Source organism: Saccoglossus kowalevskii, chromosome 19 (genome assembly GCF_978046115.1).
Source record: "Saccoglossus kowalevskii chromosome 19, keSacKowa6.1, whole genome shotgun sequence".
Classification (NCBI taxonomy): Eukaryota; Metazoa; Hemichordata; class Enteropneusta; family Harrimaniidae; genus Saccoglossus; species Saccoglossus kowalevskii.
This window is the reverse complement of record NC_140659.1, coordinates 16,364,535-16,392,254: the sequence shown is the minus strand read 5'-3', so window position 1 is coordinate 16,392,254 and position 27,720 is coordinate 16,364,535. Positions and strand designations below refer to the sequence as shown.

At 33.1% G+C, this 27,720-nt stretch overlaps 1 protein-coding gene across 7 annotated transcripts in view; it reads right to left on the bottom strand.

Moving 5' to 3' along the window:
* Nucleotides 1-27,720, bottom strand: part of LOC100371246 (uncharacterized) — a 146,326-nt gene that overhangs the window by 35,570 nt on the left and 83,036 nt on the right. For all 7 annotated transcript variants that reach the window (XM_085493946.1, XM_085493947.1, XM_085493948.1 and 4 more), the window contains 8 exons: nucleotides 26,725-26,921; nucleotides 24,082-24,157; nucleotides 22,144-22,191; nucleotides 19,643-19,705; nucleotides 17,425-17,487; nucleotides 16,280-16,342; nucleotides 15,803-15,851; nucleotides 5,871-5,988 (listed from right to left, as the gene is read on the bottom strand). In XM_085493946.1, the coding sequence (XP_085350072.1) occupies nucleotides 5,871-5,988; nucleotides 15,803-15,851; nucleotides 16,280-16,342; nucleotides 17,425-17,487; nucleotides 19,643-19,705; nucleotides 22,144-22,191; nucleotides 24,082-24,157; nucleotides 26,725-26,921 (677 nt within the window). The remainder of the gene's footprint in view (nucleotides 1-5,870; nucleotides 5,989-15,802; nucleotides 15,852-16,279; nucleotides 16,343-17,424; nucleotides 17,488-19,642; nucleotides 19,706-22,143; nucleotides 22,192-24,081; nucleotides 24,158-26,724; nucleotides 26,922-27,720) is intronic.

Sequence of the window (27,720 nt, the reverse complement as noted above, 5' to 3'; positions counted from 1 at the left end):
ATCTCATTATAGGTATGCACCTGTTGGGTACCCTTGTACCAAACATCTGTTTTTAGCCAATCACAATATCACTATAGGTAAGCACCTGTTGGGTACCCTTGTATCAAACATCTGTTTTTAGCCAATCGCAATCGCACTATAGGCATACACCTGTTGGGTACCCTTGTACCAAACATCTGTTTTTAGCCAATCACAATCTCACTATAGGTATGCACCTGTTGAGTACCCTTGTACCAAACATCTGTTTTTAGCCAATCACAATCTCACTATAGGTATGCACCTGTTGAGTACCCTTGTACCAAACATCTGTTTTTAGCCAATCACAATCTCACTGTAGGTATGCACCTGTTGAGTACCCTTGTACCAAACATCTGTTTTTAGCCAATCATAATCTCATTATAGGTATGCACCTGTTGAGTACCCTTGTACCAAACATCTGTTTTTAGCCAATCACAATCTCATTATAGGTATGCACCTATTGAGTACCCTTGTACCAAACATCTGTTTTTAGCCAATCACAACCTCATTATAGGTACATGTAAGCACCTGTTGGGTACCCTTGTACCAAACATCTGTTTTTAGCCAATCACAATCTCATTATAGGTATGCACCTGTTGAGTACCCTTGTACCAAACATCTGTTTTTAGCCAATCACAATCTCATTATAGGTATGCACCTGTTGAGTACCCTTGTACCAAACATCTGTTTTTAGCCAATCACAATCTCATTATAGGTATGCACCTGTTGGGTACCCTTGTACCAAACATCTGTTTTTAGCCAATCACAATCTCACTATAGGTATGCACCTGTTGAGTACCCTTGTACCAAACATCTGTTTTTAGCCAATCACAATCTCACTGTAGGTATGCACCTGTTGAGTACCCTTGTATCAAACTGTTTTTAGCCAATCACAATCTCATTATAGGTATGCACCTGTTGGGTACCCTTGTACCAAACATCTGTTTTTAGCCAATCACAATATCACTATAGGTAAGCACCTGTTGGGTACCCTTGTATCAAACATCTGTTTTTAGCCAATCGCAATCGCACTATAGGCATACACCTGTTGGGTACCCTTGTACCAAACATCTGTTTTTAGCCAATCACAATCTCACTATAGGTATGCACCTATTGAGTACCCTTGTACCAAACATCTGTTTTTAGCCAATCACAATCTCACTATAGGTATGCACCTGTTGAGTACCCTTGTACCAAACATCTGTTTTTAGCCAATCACAATCTCACTATAGGTATGCACCTGTTGAGTACCCTTGTACCAAACATCTGTTTTTAGCCAATCACAATCTCACTGTAGGTATGCACCTGTTGAGTACCCTTGTACCAAACATCTGTTTTTAGCCAATCACAATCTCACTGTAGGTATGCACCTGTTGAGTACCCTTGTACCAAACATCTGTTTTTAGCCAATCACAATCTCACTATAGGTATGCACCTGTTGAGTACCCTTGTACCAAACATCTGTTTTTAGCCAATCACAATCTCATTATAGGTATGCACATGTTGGATACCCTTGTACCAAACATCTGTTTTTAGCCAATCACAATCTCACTGTAGGTATGCACCTGTTGAGTACCCTTGTACCAAACATTTGTCAGCTTTATGGGTTAATACCATACGACAGTCAGTTTAACCCTTATCCTGCCAACCCCATCTACTGTTACACTGACTTGACCTGATATGGGTTAAGGACACTCAGTCTGAACTGAACATACTTAAAGTGAACTAAAAATAATTTACATATAAGATACAAATATATTTATAATTTTACAATGGAACAAATCAACCCTGTTCTACCACAACTACAAATAAAATAAATGCTATATATAGAAAATATTCAAACACCTGTTGAGGTCAAAATTTCAACTTTCACACAGTTGTGAAATTGTGTGAGAATATATTATTCTATGAATTGATACATTCATATTTATTGAAAAGAGGATTATTAAAACACCATTATTTTTTTCCCAACAGCATTCTGGTGCTACATTATGCAATTTTTTAGGAATTATTCTTTAATTTTTTTTGCAAAATTTGGACTCAAAAGAAATAATTTCCATTTGGCTATATGTTTTGATCAAAACTTTTTAACAAATATGAAAAAATTCCGCAAATGGCAACAAACAATAAGCAGCAATATGCCAAATAAAACATGAACTGTGTAATGCCAGAAACAACCTCCACTTCAGAATACATTTCAATTACATCCAATAGCAAAGTAATTTCCTGAATACAAATTATACAGTTGACGTAACTATACAAATATGCTGTCAATTATCTGGACCACCACCCCATTACTACAATATTCTAACAGCCTAATTGACAATTATACTATAAGCAAGATTGCTAAAAATAAACCAGTCATTTCCACAGCAGCTGCTAAACTACTGGGATGATACATGTACATGTAAATGAAAATGTACTGTAAAATACTTTATTTTCGCTGAAGGAATGATTCAGTGAAAATAAAATCCACAAATATACACTTTTCTCCCTATATTTTACACTCAACTCGTCAAAAATCAGTGAAAATAACTTCCATACAAAACATCCAAAAAATCTATTCAGCGAAAATTAATTCCAGCTAAAATATAGTATTCTACAGTAGTTAAATTTCATCTGGCAGAAATTTTGTAATTTGATAATCCAACGGTATAGACAGGCCCAATAATACACAACTTTTTTCCTCTCTTACAAATGCATCCCTAATAGAAAACCAATAGTAATAGTAAACCAAAAACTATTATATACTGGATTGTTCAATTATGATTCATTTTACTATAGACTGTCTGTCATTTGTGTGTATTAAAAGAACATGCATGTCGAATACAGCAAATGAAATAGTCACTATGACTTCCTGTCTGGTACCCCAAGGAATAGTTCACTGCCCCAAAATATTGTGACCTTCCAAGCTACAATGAACTGATCTTCTACAGATATCATCCATTCATATTTTCTAAATTATTATTTCAGAAATTTAAGAAACATTAAATAATTTACCCAAGGATTCCTGCATTACCTTAAAATCAGCAGAAGTTTTTATTAGTTAGAGCAGACATACAAGTCTTTTCATCAACTCAGTGGAGAATTCAGATCCTACCAAATGCATACAAAACTATTCATTCGTAGATATACATGTATATTATAAGTAGTCAAACTAGCTGAAATGACTAATTTCATCATATTTTAGATGAAATACACAGATTTCCCAATTTTTATGAGCAAGTGTGCTACTATTCACTGAATTTCAATAAATTATAACTTGACAGTTGAAAAAAATATGACCTGATCACAATGCCTTAGTGAATGAATACCCATGCAATATACAACAGACAGAGTGACCTTTGACCCTTCGTGACAGTTTCATTCTACTAAATTTACTACATTCTACATTCTACTAAATTTGTTGTAGTTATGATTCTAATGATTATTTTTACTTTAAAAATAAAATAGTCTAGTTTATTCTTATGAGATATTGCATTTTCAGCTGTATGTAGAGCTCAAACTGCAGAGTTGACGGAGCACCATTTTTAAAAGACAAAAACTAATAAAATGAACCTGGCATATAGAAATAATATGTGAAAATCAGTATTTTTTTTTTGGAGGGTGCCATTGCAAACTCTTAGCACATTATGAATATTGACATTAATGACTTAAATTCAAACCCTGTATTGTGCCGAATTCAATGAAATGGAATGCATTTATTTTAAAATATTTCAGTGTGGACCTTGCATTGTGCATATTTATGTCGGCCATTTTGAAATAAAAAAAAAGATAACAGTTCACACTACCAGGCTTTATGACAAACCTCCTATTGTGGAGGTTTTCACAATTTTATATTTTAGTAGCCTCCTCTTCTTTCAATTTATATCCAGTCCTAAATGGAAGAAATTTATTCTACACACTAACTCATAGTGATGAGATACGCAAAATTGCAGGCATGTGAAAACACTTGCCACCTACGCTTACTAACGGTACTGTAAACTGCGTTAATGTCAGACAAATGTTTGCAAATTTTGCTAGTCAGTGAAAACCGCAGTATACTGTAGAATACTTTATTTTCGCTTGGAATTTATTTTCGCTATTTTTGCTGAAGGGATGATTCCGTGAAAATAAAATCCGGTGAATATACATTTTTTTCCTATATTTTACATTAATCTCATCAAAAATCAGTGAAAATAAATTCCAAGCAAAACGCCCAAAAAGCCTTTTCAGCGAAAATAAATTCTAGCGAAAATAAAGTATTCCACAGTAAATATTTCTGGGATCAGGAATGTCAGTGACTTTCATGAAATTTTGTCTTCATGAAAAATCCTAAAATCATAAAAATTCCTAGAGGCAAACGTATTTACAGTATTTTACAACACCAATGTTCTATTAACAAATAATTTTAGTTTGAATGAATTGGATGCATAAACAGCAGGATGATATACTTGTATGTTAAAAATACACATATGATTCATTACATAGGGAGTGACCTGAAAAATGATATGAATCATTGGTAAGCTGCTTACAAACATTCTTTATTCCAGACAACAGTGAATCAAATAAACAATACACCACAGAGAACAATGCTGAATAAAAACACTTACATGACGAAAGTACCACAGTATCCAAATAATAGGTTTCCAAACCCGTAAAACTACATGATCAAAACACCATAAGGCACAACAGTGGCCAAAATACAAGGCCTTCAGAACAGTAAAACTCGAATTCTGGCGGTCTACTGAACATGTGGTGATCGTGACCAATCATACGAGCAGAGCAAAATTGACACAATATGAACTAAAAATTGAAGATTGGATGAAAACAATCAGATATACTACTGGTGAACAGTGATAATATATATAGTGATATAATAAGTACATGTATATTAACAATACATCCCAACTGCACAGTGATACATCACTGATACTATAAGAATTTATCATGAGTGACAATGATATATCAACTATACACAACAGCTGAGTGATACATCACTGATATTACATGTATTTATCATGAGTGATATATGAACTATACACCACAGCTGAGTGATACATCACTGATACTACATGTATTTATCATGAGTGATATATTAACAATACACCACAGCTGAGTGATACATCACTGATATTACACGTATTTATCATGAGTGATATATTAACAATACATCACAGCTGAGTGATACATCACTGATATTACATGTATTTATCATGAGTGATATATCACTATAAACCACAGCTGAGTGATACATCACTGATACTGCATGTATTTATCATTGGTGATATATTAACAATACACCACAGCTGAGTGATACATCACTGATATTACACGTATTTATCATGAGTGATATATTAACAATACACCACAGCTGAATGATACATCACTGATATTACATGTATTTATCATGAGTGATATATCACTATAAACCACAGCTGAGTGATACATCATTGATACTACATGTATTGATCACGAATGATATATTAACAATACACCACAGCTGAGTGATACATCACTGATACTACATGTATTGATCACGAGTGATATATTACTAATACACCACAGCTGAGTGATACATCATTGATACTACATGTATTGATCACGAGTGATATATTAACAATACACCACAGCTGAGTGATACATCACTGATACTACATGTATTGATCACGAGTGATATATTAACAATACACCACAGCTGAGTGATACATCATTGATACTACATGTATTGATCACGAATGATATATTAACAATACACCACAGCTGAGTGATACATCACTGATACTACATGTATTGATCATGAGTGATATATTAACAATACACCACAACTGAGTGAAACATCACTGATACTAGCAAACATAAACAATACTTACTACACTTTTATCTTTGGCAGCCAGGGAGGATTTACCGGGTTCGTATTCAGTGATGCTTCTAGGTTGCTGTTGGTAGCGTTCTATCGTATTCCTAGCAGAGGGTACGGTCCACTGTTGCCTGTAGCCGATAATGAAAAATATGTTTAGTAATGTATCTATTACATCCAATGAATTGCCAGCATGTCACGACAGATTTCAACACCGTATGAAAGAAATATGAACATACATTTGCATAAGAATAGTATATGCAAAATCAGAAAAAGCACTAAAATAGTAACTGAAACATGATTAATCTATTTTTTTTAATCCATGACAAAATGAGAGATGTTTTAAATTATTGATTAAGAATGAAAATGCTACACGACAGGATGTCATTTTATAACAATGTTTTAGAATTTCCCTGCAAAGTACAAGGATGATCTATTATACTTCAACGCATGTTTCCATGGTGACCTAATAGATAGCTAACTGCTTTAAATTCGTGAAAGACAATTTTTCAATACAGAGAAGATTCTCAGCAGTGAGAATTAAACGTTTTTTTTCTATTTCGGGAATGATGCAAGTTATAACACCATATATAAGTAATCGCAAATGCTGGAATGTACAACACTGAATACAAATCTACTTTAATCTAGACCAACTAACATGGAATGACTAAAAATTAAATCTTAAAGAGGAACCTTCCAAACCCAGGGATTACACCAAAGAATCATGGGACACTATTGTTTATGTTATTTACAATGTTAATCTATCTTTTGTTATCCATTGTAATTTTAATCCAGAAACTAAATTTGTTGTGAGATAGGCTTAAATGCCCCTTTAAGATTCCAAAGACAACCATTGTTGTCTTTTAAAAATAAACCTGTATTATATTTTTGTCTCTAATTTTTTCAAAAATGTAAATCCCAGACCTGCAACCAATATTATATTTATGACAATTTGGACCAAAATCAATAAAGAAATTATAGAAAAATATTAAAAATTTATGGCACATGTTGATACTTTTCATAATATTATCCAATTTGCATTTTTAACACCATTTGGGATGAAGAAACAGAAGCCACTGGTTATCCAACAAATCCATATCTAACATAAAGCCATTTGATGATAGAAGTAACTATGTGGCAAGTATTTCATTTCCAGACAGTCCCAGTATCATAGTAAGTGAATATTAATATCAAATTTACTTACACTCGCAAAGGCTGCGCTAAATAGACATAAAACAGAACAACTATCCATTTTACGAACTGCGCAATATCATCCCAGTAATACCGTATTGAGGGAAGATTTACCATTGAAGGTCCAATTAACGCTTAATGCATATGACATATATGATAGTTTTATCAAATCCCATTAATTGTGTACAAAGGGCAGGTATAACTAATGAGGGTAAGGTCCAATCAACACTTAATACGCAACATATACGGTGGACTCGCGAGGAATCGTTAAGCAAATGGCTGACGATAACACTACCCTTTAGAGTTATAAAAATTAACATAATATATATTTATACATAATTCTTGGGGTCAGAATGGTTTAGAGATTAGCGTGTACAGCTCAAACTAGGGATCAGAGTCCGTGAAAACATAGTCGAACTACTGAAACATTGCCTTGTAATAAATTCAATATCTGAAATTATACTCTAACGTCTTACAGCTGTGTGTCACAAGTAGTTCTTGAATTCTCATTGAAAAGTCTACTTTGAATACAACTTTTCAGATGATAAAAGTGTTAAATTGAGTTACATACTACCGACAAACGAACATACAGAGATGCAGATAGAGCAGTCCATGACGTGGGATCTATTACATAGCATTTTGTGTGACGATTGCAATCTCCAAATTTGAAGGTTGCATTTTCTCAGAATGTTCAACACTAATACAGATCAAACAGACATGTTATCACATGTTTAGGGCAATTAATTTACATGCTGTGAACCCAGACAAAAAAAAAATCACACGAGTTATTGATGAAACAGAGTCACCAAAATTAAACTACATACTAACACTGAAACATCATAATGAGGTCTCATGAGATTTCTAGTATTTTTGTTTGTTTGTTTATGTTTACAATGTGTGGATGAACAATTATGGCTACATTATCAAGTACTTATATCCATTAATCCATTTTAAGTATTCTGCCCATTGGATGTAATTACATGTATATAAAGCATAATTACTATTAATAATTCCTAAATCTGAATGATGTTTTTTTATTCTTTCTAAAAACGTTTTCATTTACCAATAACTACAATGATTTAGCAAGCATGCAATGTAATTCCCATCACCATGGTTACCAACATGGGATTTTATAATCATTGTCACTGCAACATAACGCTGACTGCAGCATAATGAAAATGAAATGGACCAATTGTTTTGAATAGATGATCAAAATATAAACACTGTGACACTGACCGATTGACAGTGGCCACAATACTGACCAATTCAGTAGAGGCACACAGTAGTATACCTACACTGTCCAGATTGTTATTGTAACCCGGGTAACAATACTGACTAATTTATCACAGTGGAATGGCATAACCATGATACTGGCATTGTATCACAATATTGACCAATTATCAGTTGATATTCGCAAAACTGGCATTGTATCACCGATTGCAATACTGACCAAATAAATATTGTAACTAGAGTGGGTTCTAACAAACGTTAATTTTACCATTCAGTTTAACGAGGTAGATGCAATCTTACTACCTCTACAGGGGTTTCAGAAAAGCCGTTTCAAAAACAAACGATCGCCGAAAATAAACACCATATGATCTATTATATCCAGTTCAGTTGTCTTAGTTTAATAGATGTGAATTAAACATCTAACAAATGTGTTATAAACTACCTACAAATTTTTGAAATGGTGTTTCTGAAAGCACTATACTACTAACTTTATGATGCTACAGCCCAGCTGCTGTTTTAACAGTTAGTTACTATCTCAGTGTCTTTACTACTAACATTAGAAAGGTAGAGCCTAGCTGATGTTCCTACAGGTGGTGTTAGCATTGTTTATAGCGATGTGCTACGACATTATTACCTCCGATCCACTACTTACATCATACAGCCAAGCTAATTTAACCATTGATGCAGAACTACCATTACTGCCTCCACCATAGTTCAATTGAATTTTATTTATTACTAGTATTTGGTTTTTATACTGCTTACATTAGTGGAGCTCACTAGGGTGACCACTTCAGGTTGGCCTTTAACATATATCATCAAATGTATTTTTACATTTAAAATATATAATGTAAATATATACATGTATGTTTGTCCTGCAAACATTAAATACAGTATATTTAGAACCAAATTTAAATTTTAGAGTACAACAAATTCTTTCTCTGTTTTTAATAATCAAAATTGTCAAATTTGGAGCATAACGCATTCCTTCTCTTTTTTAATCAAATTGTCAAATTTGGAGCACAAGTTCTTTCTCTTTTTAATCAAAATTGTTATCAAGCTGTTACATTTGTTTTAACACCAATATTAATAACTGTAATTCCTGCTAGAATTATGTCACACTCAAATCAACTGGAAATTTTTCATAAATTGTCAAAAATATATTTAGTACGAGGAAATGCTATTGGTTTGCTGATGCTGAGTTGACACATGGTAATATTTAACAATTTAATCTCTACATATTCCCAGCAATTATTTTTGCTAACAGCCTTAAGATACAACGGTGTTGATCAATATTGTAGTAATCATAAACTAGTTTCACTATTTTTACTACATATCATCAACGTATGCTAAAAAAAATCATGCTACCAGAAAAGGAATAATAATTCATGAAAATTCTGGAATAGTACGAATACTGGTTTCTGATGATATTAATGAGAGAATAGTGGACACCACCCACGGTGATATGTCTGCACCAATAATAGGTGCTGGAGTACCTTAGAGTACTACACATTGCAAAATTAACATGCAAGCCATATGTTAACCAATTCTGACATTGCTATACAACCGTGAACATTGTACAAATAATAAACATGTACAATGACATCTCAGGGAACCTATTGTAGTCATTGTCGGCATTTAAACAGCCGTGAAAAACCAAACACATCGATTCCTCCCACACAAACCCATCACCTTTATTAAAATTCATCTCACAAACCCCAACGACAATAGAAGGGTAAACACAAAAACAGTCTATTACTGATAAAATCATTTCCAACGCATTCGAGTTGAGATGAGTTTTAAACAAAAACACCACAATAAAAAAAATTAGGCTAAGCTGTACATATGAATTAGGTACAAACAGACAAAGAGAGGACTTACCAGGCACTCGTTAATACTCCTTGTTTGCAAATTGCTGGTAAATTATTAACTAAGCACGGTGTAAACCACGGTCGACGTACATTACAACTAATTGTACTTGGTCATAATGTTACACACAGACATTAGCCCTTAACAGGCTGCTGCCAGACAACCCAGTAAGCAACAAGTGATGTATAACCGAGAGGTCACATGACCTGCAGGGCAACAATGTACCAATATGCAGATGGCTATTATTAGGTACACATGTTACATGATGAATTATTCATGTTTTTTCTCAGATATAACAATAAATGCAGCAACAGCATAACACGCGATGTAGTAGTCTTGCTAGTGACTAGGAATCCACTATCTACTGTCTGACCTCATATTGCCATGATACATTTTATATATATTTTCATAAAACCTCAATGGCTAAAACAGCTGGTTCCAGTGAAACATACAAGACAGGAAAGAGTACAATCATGCAGTGAAGTGGCCTTTACTGTTTTAGTAAGACCAGACTTTTATTATCCCTTGTTTCGTGAACCCGCCGAATGAACAGGAGCTGTAAATGAAATAAAAATAAAATTTCATTTCAGCGTAATTTCTCGCGCCTGCTGACTTGTAAGCAAAAAATTGCTAAAAAAATATTATTTTTATCTTTATTTTTTTACCGCCCGCCGCATAACAAATCCAAGTTGCATTTTCGTGGGAGTATCATGATCAAAGTACCAATGGAAAAAAAGAATTAATTTTATTTCTTTCCCGCCCTCCTCAAAAAAAATTGTCTTATAAAAACCCGAGAAGCAAGGCATAAAAAAAGTGTGGCCTAACTACAAATAAAATGTCAGCTATGGTTGTACATACTGCATTTACTCTATGAGAAGTGCATATACTGGTAAATTTATATTGAATTTACTCTTTTAGAAGCAATTCAACAGAGGTACATTTATATCGTATTTACTGCATTAGAAGTGAATAAACCAGTAAATAAATATCATATTTACTCTTTTAGAAGCACATCAACAGAGGTATATTGTATTTGCTCTATTAGAAGCACACCTCAAATAAAAGTGCACATGATCCAAGATACGAGTTAGTTGGGCCATAGACACATCTCATCTCTTACCTAAACATGCATGCTACTATTTTAGCAAATATGGTATTAATGTTATGAAGCATTTAAGAAAAACAATGTACTGTGTACTGTAAAATACTTTATTTTAGCTGGAATTAATATTCGCTGAAAAGTCTTTTTTTGGTGTTTTGTATGGAATTTATTTTCACTGATTTTTGACAAGTTGAATGTAAAATATATCATTCGTTCGTTCAGCGAAAATCATTCGTTCAGCGAAAAAATAGCGAAAATTAATTCCAAGCGAAAATAAAGTATTTTACAGTATTTTAAAACTAGTATGATTGCAGAAATATAAACGAGTTTTAAAATCTTTGAATAATAGACAAAAGTTTCAGATTTCGTTGCAAAATAAATTATACATGTTATACAGATATATTAAAGTATATTGTATGTTCACATTTTCATACAAATTAAAAAAACATAATGGCTCGAGTTGACTTAATTTAACCGTTTGAGCGTCATAATTTGTGTAACAATCTTTGTTTTTATGTTTTTTGTTATTTCATTTTGGTCTAAATAGACATAACATCTAATTGGCTATTGTCTTGATCAAAACTGTACAAACATTCTGAAAAAAATTATGTAGATTTATAATTTGTGATAAAGTTGATTTGGGTGCTCAATAGGTTAAAAGCATTGAAATTATTAATAACAGTCTGGTATTCTAATAATATGATTAATACGATAAATCTCCAAAATGGTATTAAATTTTGTCATTTAATTTGCTTCAAAAAAGTGTTGATTGCAATTACAAAAGTACTGCACCCCCGAAATAGCAATTCCAACAAAATCCATTTAAAAGCAAAAACAATTAAATACGAAACCAACCGAACTAGATCGTGAAACAAACATAGATAAAGATTGTTAAAATGCGTCTTCCTACCAGTGTTTCCAGTCATGTACATAGTCATAATATTGTCAATGAAAATGGATATTTTAGTTAAACATTCTACCTGTAGCTGGTCGGTTATCGCTTGTAATTTAAAACATATTGCTTAGCAATGACGCCATGAATACAACCAGGAGCATGTCAATGATATAGACCAACCAGCACTATTCGTTATTTGACATACATAGAATAGGTAAAAATAAACATATCAGGTGGGTCGTGAATCCTCCATCTCATAATTTACATATTATTTGCATACAGCCACACCCCAATCTAGGCACATGTATTCAAATTTCTTTTAATGGCATAAATTAATAATTTAAAAATAAAATTTATCAGCCGAGTTATTTTTTTTAGCCAAATCAACAAATGATGCTATACCTTCTATTTGTGGTGTATGTATTCAGATTTTGCAGCTAGAAATTTAAATTTGAAAAATTTAATGAGTCATATTATGTTAGGCGTTCTTTTTTTATGATTATATAATGATTTGATCATGATTTAAATACATCTGATAACAAAATGACGTAACTGTTTAATACTTATTGACATTAATGTTGTTTAAATGATTTTATTTTAATTAGGCCAGACTTTTATTATCCCTTGTTTCGCGAACTCGCCGAATGAACAGGAGCTGTAAATAAAATAAAAATAAAATTTTATTTCAGCGTAATTTCTCGCGCCCGCCGACTTGTAAGCGCAAAAAATTGCTAAAAAAATATTATTTTTATCTTCATTTTTTTTACCGCCCGCCGCACAACAAATGCAAGTTGCATTTTCGTGGGAGTATCATGATCAAAGTACCGAAGTCTCACGCAGATGAGAAACAAGGTTAAACATGGAATACAATTTTAATACATTTCTTCTCTCTGATCAATGATCCCACTTACAATTCTTTGAGAATCACAGAAATCTAATGGAAAAAAAAATTAATTTAATTTTTTTCCCGCCCTCCTCAAAAAAATTGCCTTATAAAAACTCGAGAAACAAGGAATAAAAAAAACCTGGCCTTACAAATCCTGAATATTTAGGGCCTATGGTAAATTAATTAAATTGGCTCTCATAGAAATAAACATCCTATAGATGACCATTCTCAAATGTTGTCTGAATGAAATGAATTCTATTCAATGTTTTCTTATTTTCATGCAAATTTAATGATAGAATAGAAACTTGTGTGAACTGTTATCACATATACAAGACTCAATTTGGGCCAAACCTCCTTCCAACTTTTGTCACTTTTCACAAAATAAAAATGTATTTTTTCTCCTAAATTTTAATCAAGATCTGTGGACATCAGGAAATTCTGTTGGTTTGATTAAAAAATTATTGAAAAATAATTGTCAATAGCAAGATGATGTTGGTGTGAAACTTTGTTAGGCTCTCTTCTTTCTAATGATCATTGTTTTTTTCATATACTACATTTCTTTTCTGTCTTTGTTTCTATCAGCATTAAAAAAATACAATTCAATGCAGATCACCCCCCCAAAGAGTTATAATGGCCGATCCCTAAAAGACTTAAGATCACCCAGATGAGCTAAATGACCCCAGCACTGACTGGGAAAAAACATACTAAGTTACTCCAAGGAAGCATTCCAACATTTCACAAAATATACACCAACTAAACAAGACATAGTATTATAGGTACTGGCATCTAATTTCAACAACATTATTTTCCTAAAATGTTTAAGTCAAAATAAAAAAGAAACACAGGAAGAAAAAAAGTGAAGGTTTTGATGGCTGTTATTCAAGACCAGTTGTAAATTGCAGGTCAAAGTTTACTACTGAGATACACATGTTAGAACATTAACGGTTAGGCCCTGCCGGGGTTGTTGCAAAGAGCAGATATAAGAAACGAAAGATGTTCATTGTTGCACATTGCTTTCTTCTTATGCCCTGTCTATCAAAACTGTTACTTACTGTCAATTCATAGTCATATTGTGATCATGAAATAGTAAATTTGCATAATTAATACTTTTTAAAACACTATACTAGAATATGTAATTTCATGAATATAATAAAAAAGCTTTTATACTAATTTTTGCATGATTGGATTAATGAACTGTTTTATACAAATTCACACTGCAAACCCTTTCACGAAAATGATCAACATTGATCATATTCTTGTTCTTGCAAGAGGAATCCTGCAATATATACTTATCTATAAACAATATCAAATTCTGTCATTCTGATTCAAAGTTAAATTTGGGTAAAAAAAACAGATGTTGCAATTAAAATGTGAGAATACATCTTTGCCACACATTTTCATCACCAGTCTGCATCACGTAACTAGTAGATCTTGTCCATCACAAGTCAAATTCAATGTTTATGACATACAATAAGTGAAACCTCAAATAGGCCTCAAGCTTCCCAGAAGATCGTTAATTTGTGGAAATTACATAAAACCCCCCAAAAAGATGAATAAAAGAAATTAGCTATCACCTTTTCCTGTTTAGCCTCTTATTGCGTTTTATCCTTCTCTCCATTCTTATCAAGGTTTGTGAATGGAAAGACCCAGACAGACTAGTGGGTTGTCATAGTGATTTATTACCTAGGTTACCAGAGTAGACGACTCTGAAATGCTTACTTGATAAACACAAGATGTAAATTTATATAAACAACACCAGCGGCTTGTACTTTAGTGGTCACCTGACACCATAACAAACTATTTCTTTTGAAAATTTTTTTTTTGATTAAAAAAATATTCTGAATGTTACGACAATCACTCAATCAGCCTCGTTCGACACAGTAGTATACTTCAAATTATCTAAAGGCATTCCTTAATGTCTCAAACTCCGACATTAGTGCTTCAATGAAATGGAGACTTTATAATCACATTCAAATTAATACAGACATGTATCTGATACATTCATTACTATGAATGTAACTAATACTTTTATGGCAAGTTGTGATTGTGTTTTTATTTCTTCATAAAACTTTAACACAAACTGAATTCCAATCTAAGCCAATTAATTTTCAGACATCGGTTAACTAATAATTTTTTTACTGTTGTGTAAAGACACATTCCTTGGGGTTTTAATTTTACCATTTTTTGCTGATAAGTTAAATCAACTAAATTAAATCCATAAGAAAAATGTAAAATGACAGTAGAACTTATATTTTCACTGGAAAAAACATGAATTAAATAAAAACCCAGTCAATATTATCAACTATCAAAAAGTGAAAATGAATACCTTTACGATAATAATACATATTTGAGGTATGATTATTCTTTTTATATTAACTAGGCAAATCTAACCAAAAGACTTCACAATTGTTAGTTTAACCAGTTGTCATAGTTTGATAATCCACTGCTGCTGGGACAGTTATTTAATTATTAACTTCAACCATACAGGTTCTTAAGTGACAAACTTTAATGAATTATCTTTATTAACCCATACAGGTTCTCAAAGTGCAAACTTTAATAAATTATTAACTGCATTCATTAACCATAAAGGTTCTCAAAGTGCAAACCTCAATAAATTATTAAATGTATTAATCATACAGGTTCTCAAAGTGAAATCTTTAATAAATTATCAACTGTATTAACCATACTCCAAGTGTCAAATTGTTCAGAAGTTTATAGGATACTCATAAACTGAAAAGGACATGAGTATTCAGACAGACTATTCTTAGTACTTACCCTGACCCTACGGCAGCCTTTCTCGTTGGTGATAACTCTCGTTCTTTTTCTAGAAACACAAAACAGAATTTTACTCATTCTCAATTTGAAATTTTTTCTGCGTTACACAAATTATTCTGTTCTGAATAAAACAGCAGAATTTGGTTATGCTCATGAAAATTATTGTTAAATTATAAAACTGCTTTTGATTGGCTATCAAATAATAAAGACAACTATTTAGGCCAATAGGGGACCCCCTTATTTTTATAACATGATTTCTAATAAACAATTTGCTCCAGTCTAAGTCACATAACTGATGCACTGGGGGGGGGGGGGTCCATAGAAAAATTGCAAAATGTGAACTACATTATTCGTTGAATTGCACTTATTTCATCCAAGACTTCATGATTTCTGTGAGATCTTTGTCACACAACACCTAGGTTACAGTAAAAATTCTAGTTTTATTCATTTTTCACTACATTGGTGTATCATAAATACCTGTTTCAGTTTTCCGTTTGCTGACATCTGAAAATTCATATGTTGGTCTGTAAGAAAATATATCTGGAGAAAAAACAAACACACAAAAGTGAAAATAAATAAAAGACACAGGGGTATTTGGGCTACCACTCACTAAGCATGCAGAAGAAATGTGCCCTCTAGAGGGGGATATAAGAAAAACAAATGTGTCGAATAAAGTCACGAGATCCACATTCTGTCTGTGATGTAAATCTTAGTACTAATTTTCTGAGTTTTTTCTAGATTCAATTAGTTTTAAATCAAGAAGACCAAGTATTATATAATCACATTGTCAGATGTACGTTCAAGGGGCCGAAAAGAAAAACAGAAAAAAAAAGTTTGTTTGTTTTTCTTTCCAAAAATTGATGCGCGCATTTATTTTTAAATTATTTGTAAAATTTATTTTTGTTCCAAATTTTCGAAATTTGTAACTGATGTGAAGTGACTAGGAAATAAATATTTCTGTCAGGTGTCTTACTGTGAAACAAGTACATTTTAAAGTGGACTAGATAACAGCGTTGATGTATAAAGTAACGTAAGTAGAACTCGCCAAATTTCACAAGGATGGACCATTATTTAAGCAGAGGGGCTCGATTTGATCCATAAAATAAAAGCAACTACATTTTTACCTGGATATTTAGAGACCTCTTTGTTTGAAGTCTCCCTCAAAAACAAATTGGCACATCATGAGAAACTATAAACATGCTGGAAAATTGACACATAAACACCCATAGTGGAAATAATGGTCTAGCCCTAACGCATTTTGTTACCTATATGACACAGTACCATCACACCAAGGAAGATAAATGCAAGTCTGGTAGGAAGGAGGGAAGGAAGGAGTTAAAACTCAATTCATTATTAGTTTGGGAAACGGGGAAGTGAGGGGAGTAAACACCAAACTGAAAGGGTTGAGAAAATTATAATTATTTTGATTTAAATAAGTTTATTACGATGACTGCAATCCAGTGTTGTTTGTGTTAAAGAAAAATCTGGTAAACTATAGAAATACAATGGAGGTAAGACATGCAAACTTAAACACTACTTAGTTGTGAAAGCTCAAATCTGATTGGCTGTGATAACTGAAATCTAGGGGTTTCTATTAAACTGGCCAATCATATTGCATGTACCTTCCTTGTGTTGTTCAGGTGTTCCATCAGGAAATTGGTAAGTTGGTGTGTAAGGATTTGTCTCTATGGATAAAAGAAGACAAACAAACAGGAGAGACAGAGAGAGAGGAAAATGGTAAGATGTATTGTAGATTCCATTATGAATAAGAGAATTGTGGCTAAAGGGAGTGGTGTGAAGGTGTGACTGACAATCATAACACACGATAAAATTTCTTCTTGTGTTTTTATACTAACAATATATACATTTAGTTCCTGGGCAGGATTTTTTTTTATTTGGATGTTTTTAAGACTACTTTATTTCACACCATTTAATAGTGTTACATGTTGCCTGATCACTTGAGTGTACTGATATGACATTGGTGTTTTTTAAAAATGGTGGAATAAGTCGATCATGAAATCTCTCTAATTTTTTTTTAGAAGTTTCATGTTTCCCTGAGTCACCACATCACATTCATTAAAGCGGGGGAATCGTCACCTGCGCATGCGTCAGATGGCCATAGCGTGTCATTATTTACAAGCGACTACCCATGAACCTTTGCGTTTTTAGCGTGTGTTGCTATCATCGCTTGGGACTCAATTCCGTCACGTGCACAGGTGACATCTCTCCTGCTTTAAATAAAAACAAGTTAAATTGGCATAGATTCGACAAGAGTTTACCAAAACGATTAGATGGAATGTAAAAGATGATTTTAAAGAGTATTTATATCAGAATATATGAACATTTTGCAGTTCGTAATTTGAAACTACAATGTGTATTCTTGGTGTATCAGCAGAAACATACATGTAGAATGCAGTTATAACTATAGACAACAGGACACCATCATGTAAGTAACTTACAACAGTCTATGATTTGATGACAGCTTATGTAAAGTTTTGACAAGCAGATCAGTAGTGATGATTTCAGTGCCAGACCAGACCAGTTGAGACACACTATCGTTGAAAGTTCATTCAAATTTTGCCTACATCCCAGTTATTTCAAGTCAACAAAAGTTTTACCTACATCACAGTTCATTCAAATTTAATTATACAATGTATGTAATGTGAAACATGGAGTTATCCATTCAAATTGAGTTTGCCATCATCACAGTACATTCATATCATGGAGTTATCCATTCAAAATGAGTTTTGCAATCATCACAGTGCATTCAAATCATGGAGTTATCCATTCAAAATGAGTTTTGCCATCATCACAGTGTATTCAAATCATGGAGTTATCCATTCAAAATGAGTTTTGCAATCATCACAGTGCATTCAAATCATGGAGTTATCCATTCAAAATGAGTTTTGCCATCATCACAGTGCATTATTTTCATGGAGTTATCCATTCAAAATGAGTTTTGCAATCATCACAGTGCATTCATATCACGGAGTTATCCATTCAAAATGAGTTTTGCCATCATCACAGTGCATTCAAATCACGGAGTTATCCATTCAAAATGAGTTTTGCAATCATCACAGTGCATTCAAATCATGGAGTTATCCATTCAAAATGAGTTTTGCCATCATCACAGTGCATTCAAATCACGGAGTTATCCATTCAAAATGAGTTTTGCAATCATCACAGTGCATTCAAATCATGGAGTTATCCATTCAAAATGAGTTTTGCCATCATCACAGTGCATTCAAATCATGGAGTTATCCATTCAAAATGAGTTTTGCAATCATCACAGTGCATTTAAATCATGAAATTATCCATTCAAAATGAGTTTTGCCATCATCACAGTGCATTCAAATCATGAAGTTATCCATTCAAAATGAGTATTTTCCATCATCAAAGTTCATTCAAATGTGTACTAAAATATGAATTCACCTTGTTTTGCTGGATTACAATACATGAAAAACAAAGTGTCCACAATAAAAGTGGAGTCTGCAATTCAGTGCAATGCCTCGACCAATAAAATTACAAATTTCTTTTGTTAACCATTTCACATGATGCACAAAATTTAAAAGTTGCATACTTTGGTATCTAAGTTGCTGAGGATACGGCAGCCATGACGACAGCGTCTCAAAGTATCTTTTCATCACTACCAGCTATAACTATGATTGTTATATTTCGTCAAATTTTTTTTAATTAGCTTGATCAGTTTATCAGAGCAATATGAAAATGGTTGGAGTGATTGGAGTGGAGCACACCAATACTTCAAGTCTCTGAATGGAATATAATGATAAGGAGAATCAGACGCGGTCAGTTATGCAACTCTATAGTTGACAGACGTACCTTTTTTTTTTTTATCATCTGAGTCTTCAGGAAAAATATATGTTGGTGTATAGGGGTTATCGTCTGTGGGGAAAGGAATAAAAATGTTAAAAAAATCAATGAAAATAGATTATCTTGTCTGTAAGCTAGCGGGATGTGAATTTTATTTTTAATATGTGAATATTTTGTTTTATTTGCAATTGTCAACATAAAAAGAATGATTCATTGTGAAACAAAAGAGTTATAAATGAAAGGTAGATAAGTTTGATGTTCAGATATTAAAAGCCAGCTTCTTTGCCCACTTATCACCAACACATTTACAGCGCACCTTCATTCAAGTCACATTTGGAAGTAAAGTGAGTTTTTGCCCTCTTCTTGTCACTGGGAGCAATTAAATACAATTTATCCATCATTGTAAAGGAATCGGTAAAATCAGCCCAAAGTGTACAAAAACAATTAGAAAATGCAGTGAACCATTTAATTTAAGAATATCACAATTTGATAACCTTGAAGGAGTAATTATGTGAGTAAAAAATTTCACGAAAGTTTTAAACCTAATCCTAACTACTTTAACAAAATGTTCCTTGCTACAAAATTGTTCCTGCTTTGCAAAATTCTGTTTACAGAGCTATGAATTGATATACGAGATGAAAAAAGTCCAAAATCTACAATGATGATTAAACTCAAGAGGAGGGACAACAGAGGATAAATAACCAACATTTCCAAAATGAAACATTGCTTGCATAAAAATGTGGCATGCAAGAAAATTGTTCAATGATTCATTGACATAAAAATACATTCTCGCTTGTCACAATCCTCTCATAAGTGTTGTCATGACAATCATGCCAGAATATACTGTCACCAATTCCAATATTTCATATTTATTTCAGTGAAAATATAAATTCTAAAATTGACAGGAAGAGGAAACTATGAACCATTACAATTCATTATGAAACTGAGAAAATTCACTTAAAACCAAGAATAGTATTTCCACTTAATCCCAACAAAGGATAAGCGAGTTTCGACAGTTTCTATGGCAACATGACATGCAGTGATACTGTCTCATATCTCAGTGAATGGAAAAATAGTGTTGAATCATGCAAACAATACAGACGTACACATCATCACAGTCCACACAAACAGTTCACATAGGATATTTATTTAGCTACATTCTATTCTATATCTCTTCATTTATTTATGATACATATAGCACTGTCCAATGGTATATATTTCAAGTGTAAGACAAAATTTGCATACATGTACACTGCAAGATAAATTTTCAAAATGGCTGCTTCCATAGCAACATCATTTTTTATAACATTTCAAAATGGCTACTTCCATAGCAACACCATTTTTTTAACATTTCAAAATGGCTACTTCCATAGCAACACCATTTTTTATAAAATTTCAAAATGGCTAATTCCATAGCAACACCAATTTTTTTACAACATTTCAAAATGGCTGCCTCCATAGCAACATCATTTTTTATAACACGTTGTTTTTTTTATAACATTTCAAAATGGATGCTTCCATATGGGGACTCTACATTTGTATAATACTTGCACACTCTTAACTTCATAAACCCTTGAATACCAGGGTACTTCAGGGTAAAGAGTAAAAAAAAAAAAATATGTTTTTTTTTCAACTGGAAGCAAAATGCTTGTTTGATTTTGTTAACAGAAGATCATGAATTTTTTATTAAACAAGATTTTCTCAGTAAAGTCTGTACCGTGAAGTCTAATTTCACTTAGCATGCTACTCCAGATATTAATTTAATCAGAAACAGACTTCGAAGATTTGACTCAGACAGTTGTCTGATTGGTTGATGATATCCAATTAAAATTAATATTCCTGCATATTGAACAAGTTGTCAGATAAAACCTACAACACAAATATTGCGCAACAATTTTACTCTATATACATATAATTTAAAAAAGGTATTATTAGTACGAAGAACAATTAAACTATCACAAGAATTAGCTGCTTTTACAATAGGGTATTGTCTTATTTTATTTCATGCTAGGAAAGAGAATATGTGAACTGTTGTGCTTGGGAAACATGTATAGAGCACTTGGAAATCCTGTATGTTTCAGAGAAAGCACAGAAAGAGGTTTATATTTGTTGGCGCATTATATTTATGATCATGAAGTTTTTCTGATATTTTTATACAGCTTTAGCATAACTGCAAACTTGCATATGTAAATGAGTTTCCAAATATGGTATTTACTATGTAACTTAGTTTTCCAATAAGATTTGATATGCAAATGAGTTTCTATATATGGTGATTATTAGGCAACTTACTCTTCCAATAGGTGTTGAATATGCAAATGAGTTTCAACAATATAGTCTTAGTAGATAACAGTTAACAAATGTGGCATTGATATGCAAATGATACTATATATAAATGGATATATATATATGTAAATGATTTCCAAATATGGTTTTTACAGGCATAACACAAAAGTTTTCCAAGTATACAGAATATTGACACATTCAACTACATTTATAAAAGTTTGGACAACCTATCAAAATGCCGTCACGCAAGAACCGCTCATATTTATTATCTTCATCTGCAAGGAATGAAGGAAAGTTACAACTTAGCAAAATACGCCATCATAGGAAGAGTCCTTCTGAAGTAGAAGCCACCACTATTGTCAAAATATCATTTATATATATTATATCATATTTAGGGAAAGATAAATGTGTAATGAATAAACATATCAATCAAAAGTAATTAATTCCTTTCAAATAAAAGCCATAAAGGAAATAGAGCTTCAACTTTTTAAAAGCCCAAATCAACTTTTGCATACAATTAATGAGCAATTATGTTAATTTGGGCTGAAATTAACAAAAAAATTCAAGAAAAATTCATAAAAATTTGCAAACCTTTTCATCAAAATTTGGTGAGAAAAATTGTAGTGCCAAAATTTTTTTTTTATTTGGACCTTTTTTAGCTACCGGTATCTATGATGGAAATGAAACTTCAGAAGGACTCAGCTTAAAAATATAATGAAAGCAAGCAAAACTATAAATAAAATAAGATATTAGTAACAGTAGCTGAAAAGGATAGAATCATTAATTGTTGAATGTATTTTATTAGTAAAAAGTTTGTGCATTCATCAAAATGTAACACATGCTGAGATTATCAATACACCCCTACATTATGTACATGGTATAGCTCACTATTAAGAAATAGAGAAAAAAAAATTAAATTAGGGGTAAAGAATAATGTGTAAGAATTACATAAAACAAGCAAACATGCAAATTATAATAACATAAATGTTGTATTAAATGTTTTCTTTATATCATAAGATTTTCTAAGTTTCAAAAATAGTGAATTGAAAAATCCAGACTTTCCGTTGGCCAACAGTTCCAGACTTCCCATTGGCCAACAGTTTCAGACTTCTCATTGACCAACACTTCCAGACTACCCATTGGCCAACAGTTCCAGGCTACCATTGGCCAACAGTTCCAGACTACCTATTGGCTAACAGTTCCAGGCTACCCATTGGCCAACAGTTCCAGGCTACCCATTGGCCAACAGTTCCAGGCTACCCATTGGCCAACAGTTCCAGACTACCTATTGACCAACAGTTCAAGACTACCTATTGGCCAACAGTTCAAGACTACCCATTGGCCAACATTTCCAGACATTCCATTAGCCAAGCCAAGTATGTTAATTAGTATAATGAACATCATTGCTACATAGTAACTTGTATTGACAAATGACAATATAAACATATGTGAGCTTCGCATCTTTAAATTAGGTTAGTATTCAAAGACCATTGTTTAGAAGAACTCACACTCAGCCAAATAACATGTGTAATCAGTAGGGCCCAGAGAAAAACAAATTCTAGCCAATTTGTTTTCCAAAATCGATAAAAATCAAATTTTTCTATTCAGGCATTTCAAATATTTATATAATCTGTAATAATTTAATTCTATTTCATCTGTCATATTTATATGGCAGTAAGATTGTCACCCTCTCCCCATCAAATAATCAATACCCTCCACCCCTTCTAAAATGGAATAGTCCATAACACAGTTTCAAAATGCAAACAAATTTATCCTTGTCAAATTTTGTTTGTTATTTTTCAACATTTTTTAGCAGATTTTCACTACCAAAGTATCAGCACAAATTTACTTTAATTGTCACTTTGACGATATTTTGATTTTTGTTTTGACCAAACAGATTTGTTATATGCATGAGAGGTTAAAGGTCATCCAGTGGTGGTTAAACAGGATGCATTTGATATGGTTCCAAATAAAATATGTAATGCACAGAGACAATCAAGTTTTGATTTCTGAATAAACTATACAGAGTAGAGAGTTAATAAGTTAAAGGGTAACAAAGAACTCGCATAACAAAAGTTACTATATTTCATCTTCCACTCAAATCTTCTCCACAGATTGTTATCTTGCAATTAATGTTTATTTGTTTGTTATTTGTTTATACATACCATCCTTCTTTTCTTGTCGGTGAATTGATTTGTACATTTCTTTGTACCAATCATGTCTATTTTCTTCTTTTACTCCCTGCATATGAAAAAACGTCCGATAATTCAAAGACAAATCTATATCATTTTCAGCATCACAGTGAAAGTATAATACCGGTAGTAGCACAATAGTTGCGTTCGCGCACAGCTACTTAGCACGGACTAAGAGGTAAGTCCTACTAAGAAAATGTGCGCACATGCTTAGTACGGACTAAAAAATGTCAAGCACATGCAAAATCTGACTCGGTCCAGACAGTTAGCATGAGCTAACCGCTCAAAACACCATGACTGAATTTGATGACCATTTGGAAGACTTACTGAATTTGCATTGATATTGTTTTATAATAATAGAACCAAGTTAAAAAGACTGAAGATTTGTATATTCATAACAAGTGTGAGTATTTCTTAGTCCACGCTAACTGCTGTTTCCTCCCGTGCATGAACGCAATGAGGTATAGCCAATTTGCAAAAATATGAAATTAGCTTAAATCTCACCGCGTACTTGGTGTAATGTGAACATGACTGATGTATTCTATTTACTTTTTTATTTACTGATGAGAATTTACAAGACTTACTAGATAAGATTCTAGTATCGAGCGAGAATCCACTCCTCGATATTACAAGAATACAGTGAAAAGCAGAAAGCTGTTTCTTAGTTTATAAATACATTTATAACAATTTATAAATACCAATCATTAGCTTTCATTTAAATTCAAATATTTCACTGGTTTGCTCAAGAGCTCCACATTGTCTATGCCCATGATGCAGACACAAGCCTTTAAGTAACACAGCTACAGCCCACTTACTGTAAAATATTTTATTTTAGCTGGAATTAATTTTTGCTGAAAACCCTTTTTAGGTGTTTTGTATGGAATTAATTTTCACTGATTTTTGATGCGTTGAATGTAAAATATAGGAAACAAGTCATTGTCAATGACACGTCCCCGTTCCGTTCATATTTGAGTGACATATACATTCAAAGCAGATCATGACCGAAATGCACCTGCATATGACCAACACATTGTGCTAAATCTGAACAAAATCCATCCCTGCATGACTGAGATCCGGTTCTGGAATTGTGAAAATACGTGATTTTGATGCATTTTCGGCTTTAAAATGGCCATCATTCCACTATTGTTAAGCAGATCATGAAACAAATGCACATATCTATTTGTGACATGATGTACCATGTGTGTGTGAAGTTTGAACTTGATCAATCCAGACATGTCTTGGATACGGATCCAGAACTGAATTCTTTAACAAAATGGCCGCCAGTCAGCCATTTCGAACTTGATGCGAAAAAAAAAAAAAAGACGTGCATCAAGGTCCTATTATGTTTAATGTATGTACCAAATTTGAACAAAATCCATCCATGCATAACTGAGATACGGGTCCGGAATGGTGAAAATGTGCGATTTCAATGCATTTTCGGCCTTAAAGCGGCCCCCATTTGGCTATCGTTAATGAGAACATGAAACAAATGCACATACATATTTGTGACATGATGTACCTTGTGTGTGTGAAGTTTGAACTTGATCAATCCAGACATGTCTCGGATACGGATCCAGAACTGAATTCTTTAAAACAAAATGGCCGCCAGTCGGCCATTTCGAACTTGATCCGAAAAAAAAAATGACGTGCATCAAGGTCCTATTATGTTTAATGTATGTACCAAATTTGAATGAAATCCGTCCATGCATAACTGAGATCCGGGTTCGGAATGGTGAAAATGTGTGATTTCAATGCATTTTCGGCCTTAAAGCGGCCGCCATTTGGCCATCGTTAATGAGATCATGAAACAAATGCACATACATATTTGTGACATGATGTACCTTGTGTGTGTGAAGTTTGAACTCGATCAATCCAAGCATGTCTCAGATACGGATCCAGAACTGAATTCTTTAAAACAAAATGGCCGCCAGTCGGCCATTTCGAACCCGATCCCAAAAAAAAAATGACGTGCATCAAGGTCCTATTATGTTTAATGTATGTACCAAATTTGAATGAAATCCGTCCATGCATAACTGAGATCCGGGTCCGGAATGGTGAAAATGTGCGATTTTGATGCATTTTCGGCCTTAAAATGGCCGCTATTCGGCTATCGTTAATCGGATCATGAAAAAAATGCATGTGCATATGTCCCATATAATGTGTGATGTATGAGTGAAGTTTGAACTTAATCGGTCCATGCATGTTCGAGATACAGGTGGTCACGGACGCACGGACGGACGCACACAGGGCAAAACATAAGTCCCCGTTTTCGGACTGCGTCCGAACGGGGACTAAAAAGGTATATTTGCTGGATTTTACTTTCACTGAATCATTCCTTCAGTGAAAATTTATTCCAAGTGAGAATAAATTATTTTACAGTATTCAAAGTGAAAGGCATGATGTGGAACTATGTCATTATTATTATTCAGAACTTGCGATGATGTCCCATATATCGTTTCTGGATTGCTCAATTTCTACCAGCCATTTTTTTTTGGAAAACTAAATTTTAGGGGGAGGACTAGGCGTCCTATAACATGTAAGTGATTTTTATGAGTGACGTAAACAACTTTCTATAAGCATAAGCAATTAGTTTTTTATTTTTACAATATAACTTACAGTTCTGAGTCCAATGGGCATACCACTTTCATTATCCACTGGACCAATCCCATCATATGTAGCTGTCTGTCTAACCATTCTTCTTCCGGTCTCTACAGTTCCTGGTACCTTAACTGGGTAGTAGGTATCAGTATGAACCAAGTCGCCCTCCACGGTTTTAGTCTGGTAAACTGCACCGGGTGGTAGCTGTTGTGGATCTGATAATATATAGATAAACATCCAAGGCACGATTACGTTAAAACGGTTGTTTACGAATTACAGCGCGACTCCTGTGTACTCTCCAATTGGATAATGTGGACATTGCATTAATTCTCATCAATGATCTGGTTAACGCTCAAGTTTGATAAATTAATAATTTAGTATTTTATTTTTTACATACATGTAGACGTGATTGGTAAAATTGTTGTCGCTATAAAACTATTCACCAGCTTGATACTCTAATCAGACATTGAAGCAGATCTGCCAAAATAATTAAATTTTACACATTGGTATTTGGTGTGCTTTAAAAGACTACAAATTTGATTTCCCTGTATAGAAGAAGACCAGCCTGAATCACAGAAATACATCAAATGTAAATCTCTCATTCAACTTGCACATCTAACCGAAACATACATATTGAGAAATATACTTACGGAAATTAGATGTAATGTGATGGTAAAAAAATATTGCAAATCAACAAATGTATTGAACCGGAATTTGAGAGTTGCATGATCTCCGCCAACGCACTGTATAGCCAAATCAAGATACTGGGAATTTAAATGGATTGATTTTACATTTTGAGTTTCCCTAATGATTCAGGACTGTCTCTAGAGAACTTATAAAGGTTATGGCACATTGAGGTTATAACGCAATGTCCAGGGTAGTGGAGAGAAGAAAAACAACAGCTGTATCATTGCGGAATTCATCAGAAATAACTGTCGTCAGTTTCACGATTTACTTCCAGCATTTGACACCATGTTTAGGTCAGAAATGTGATCACATGTGATAAGTTCAGGA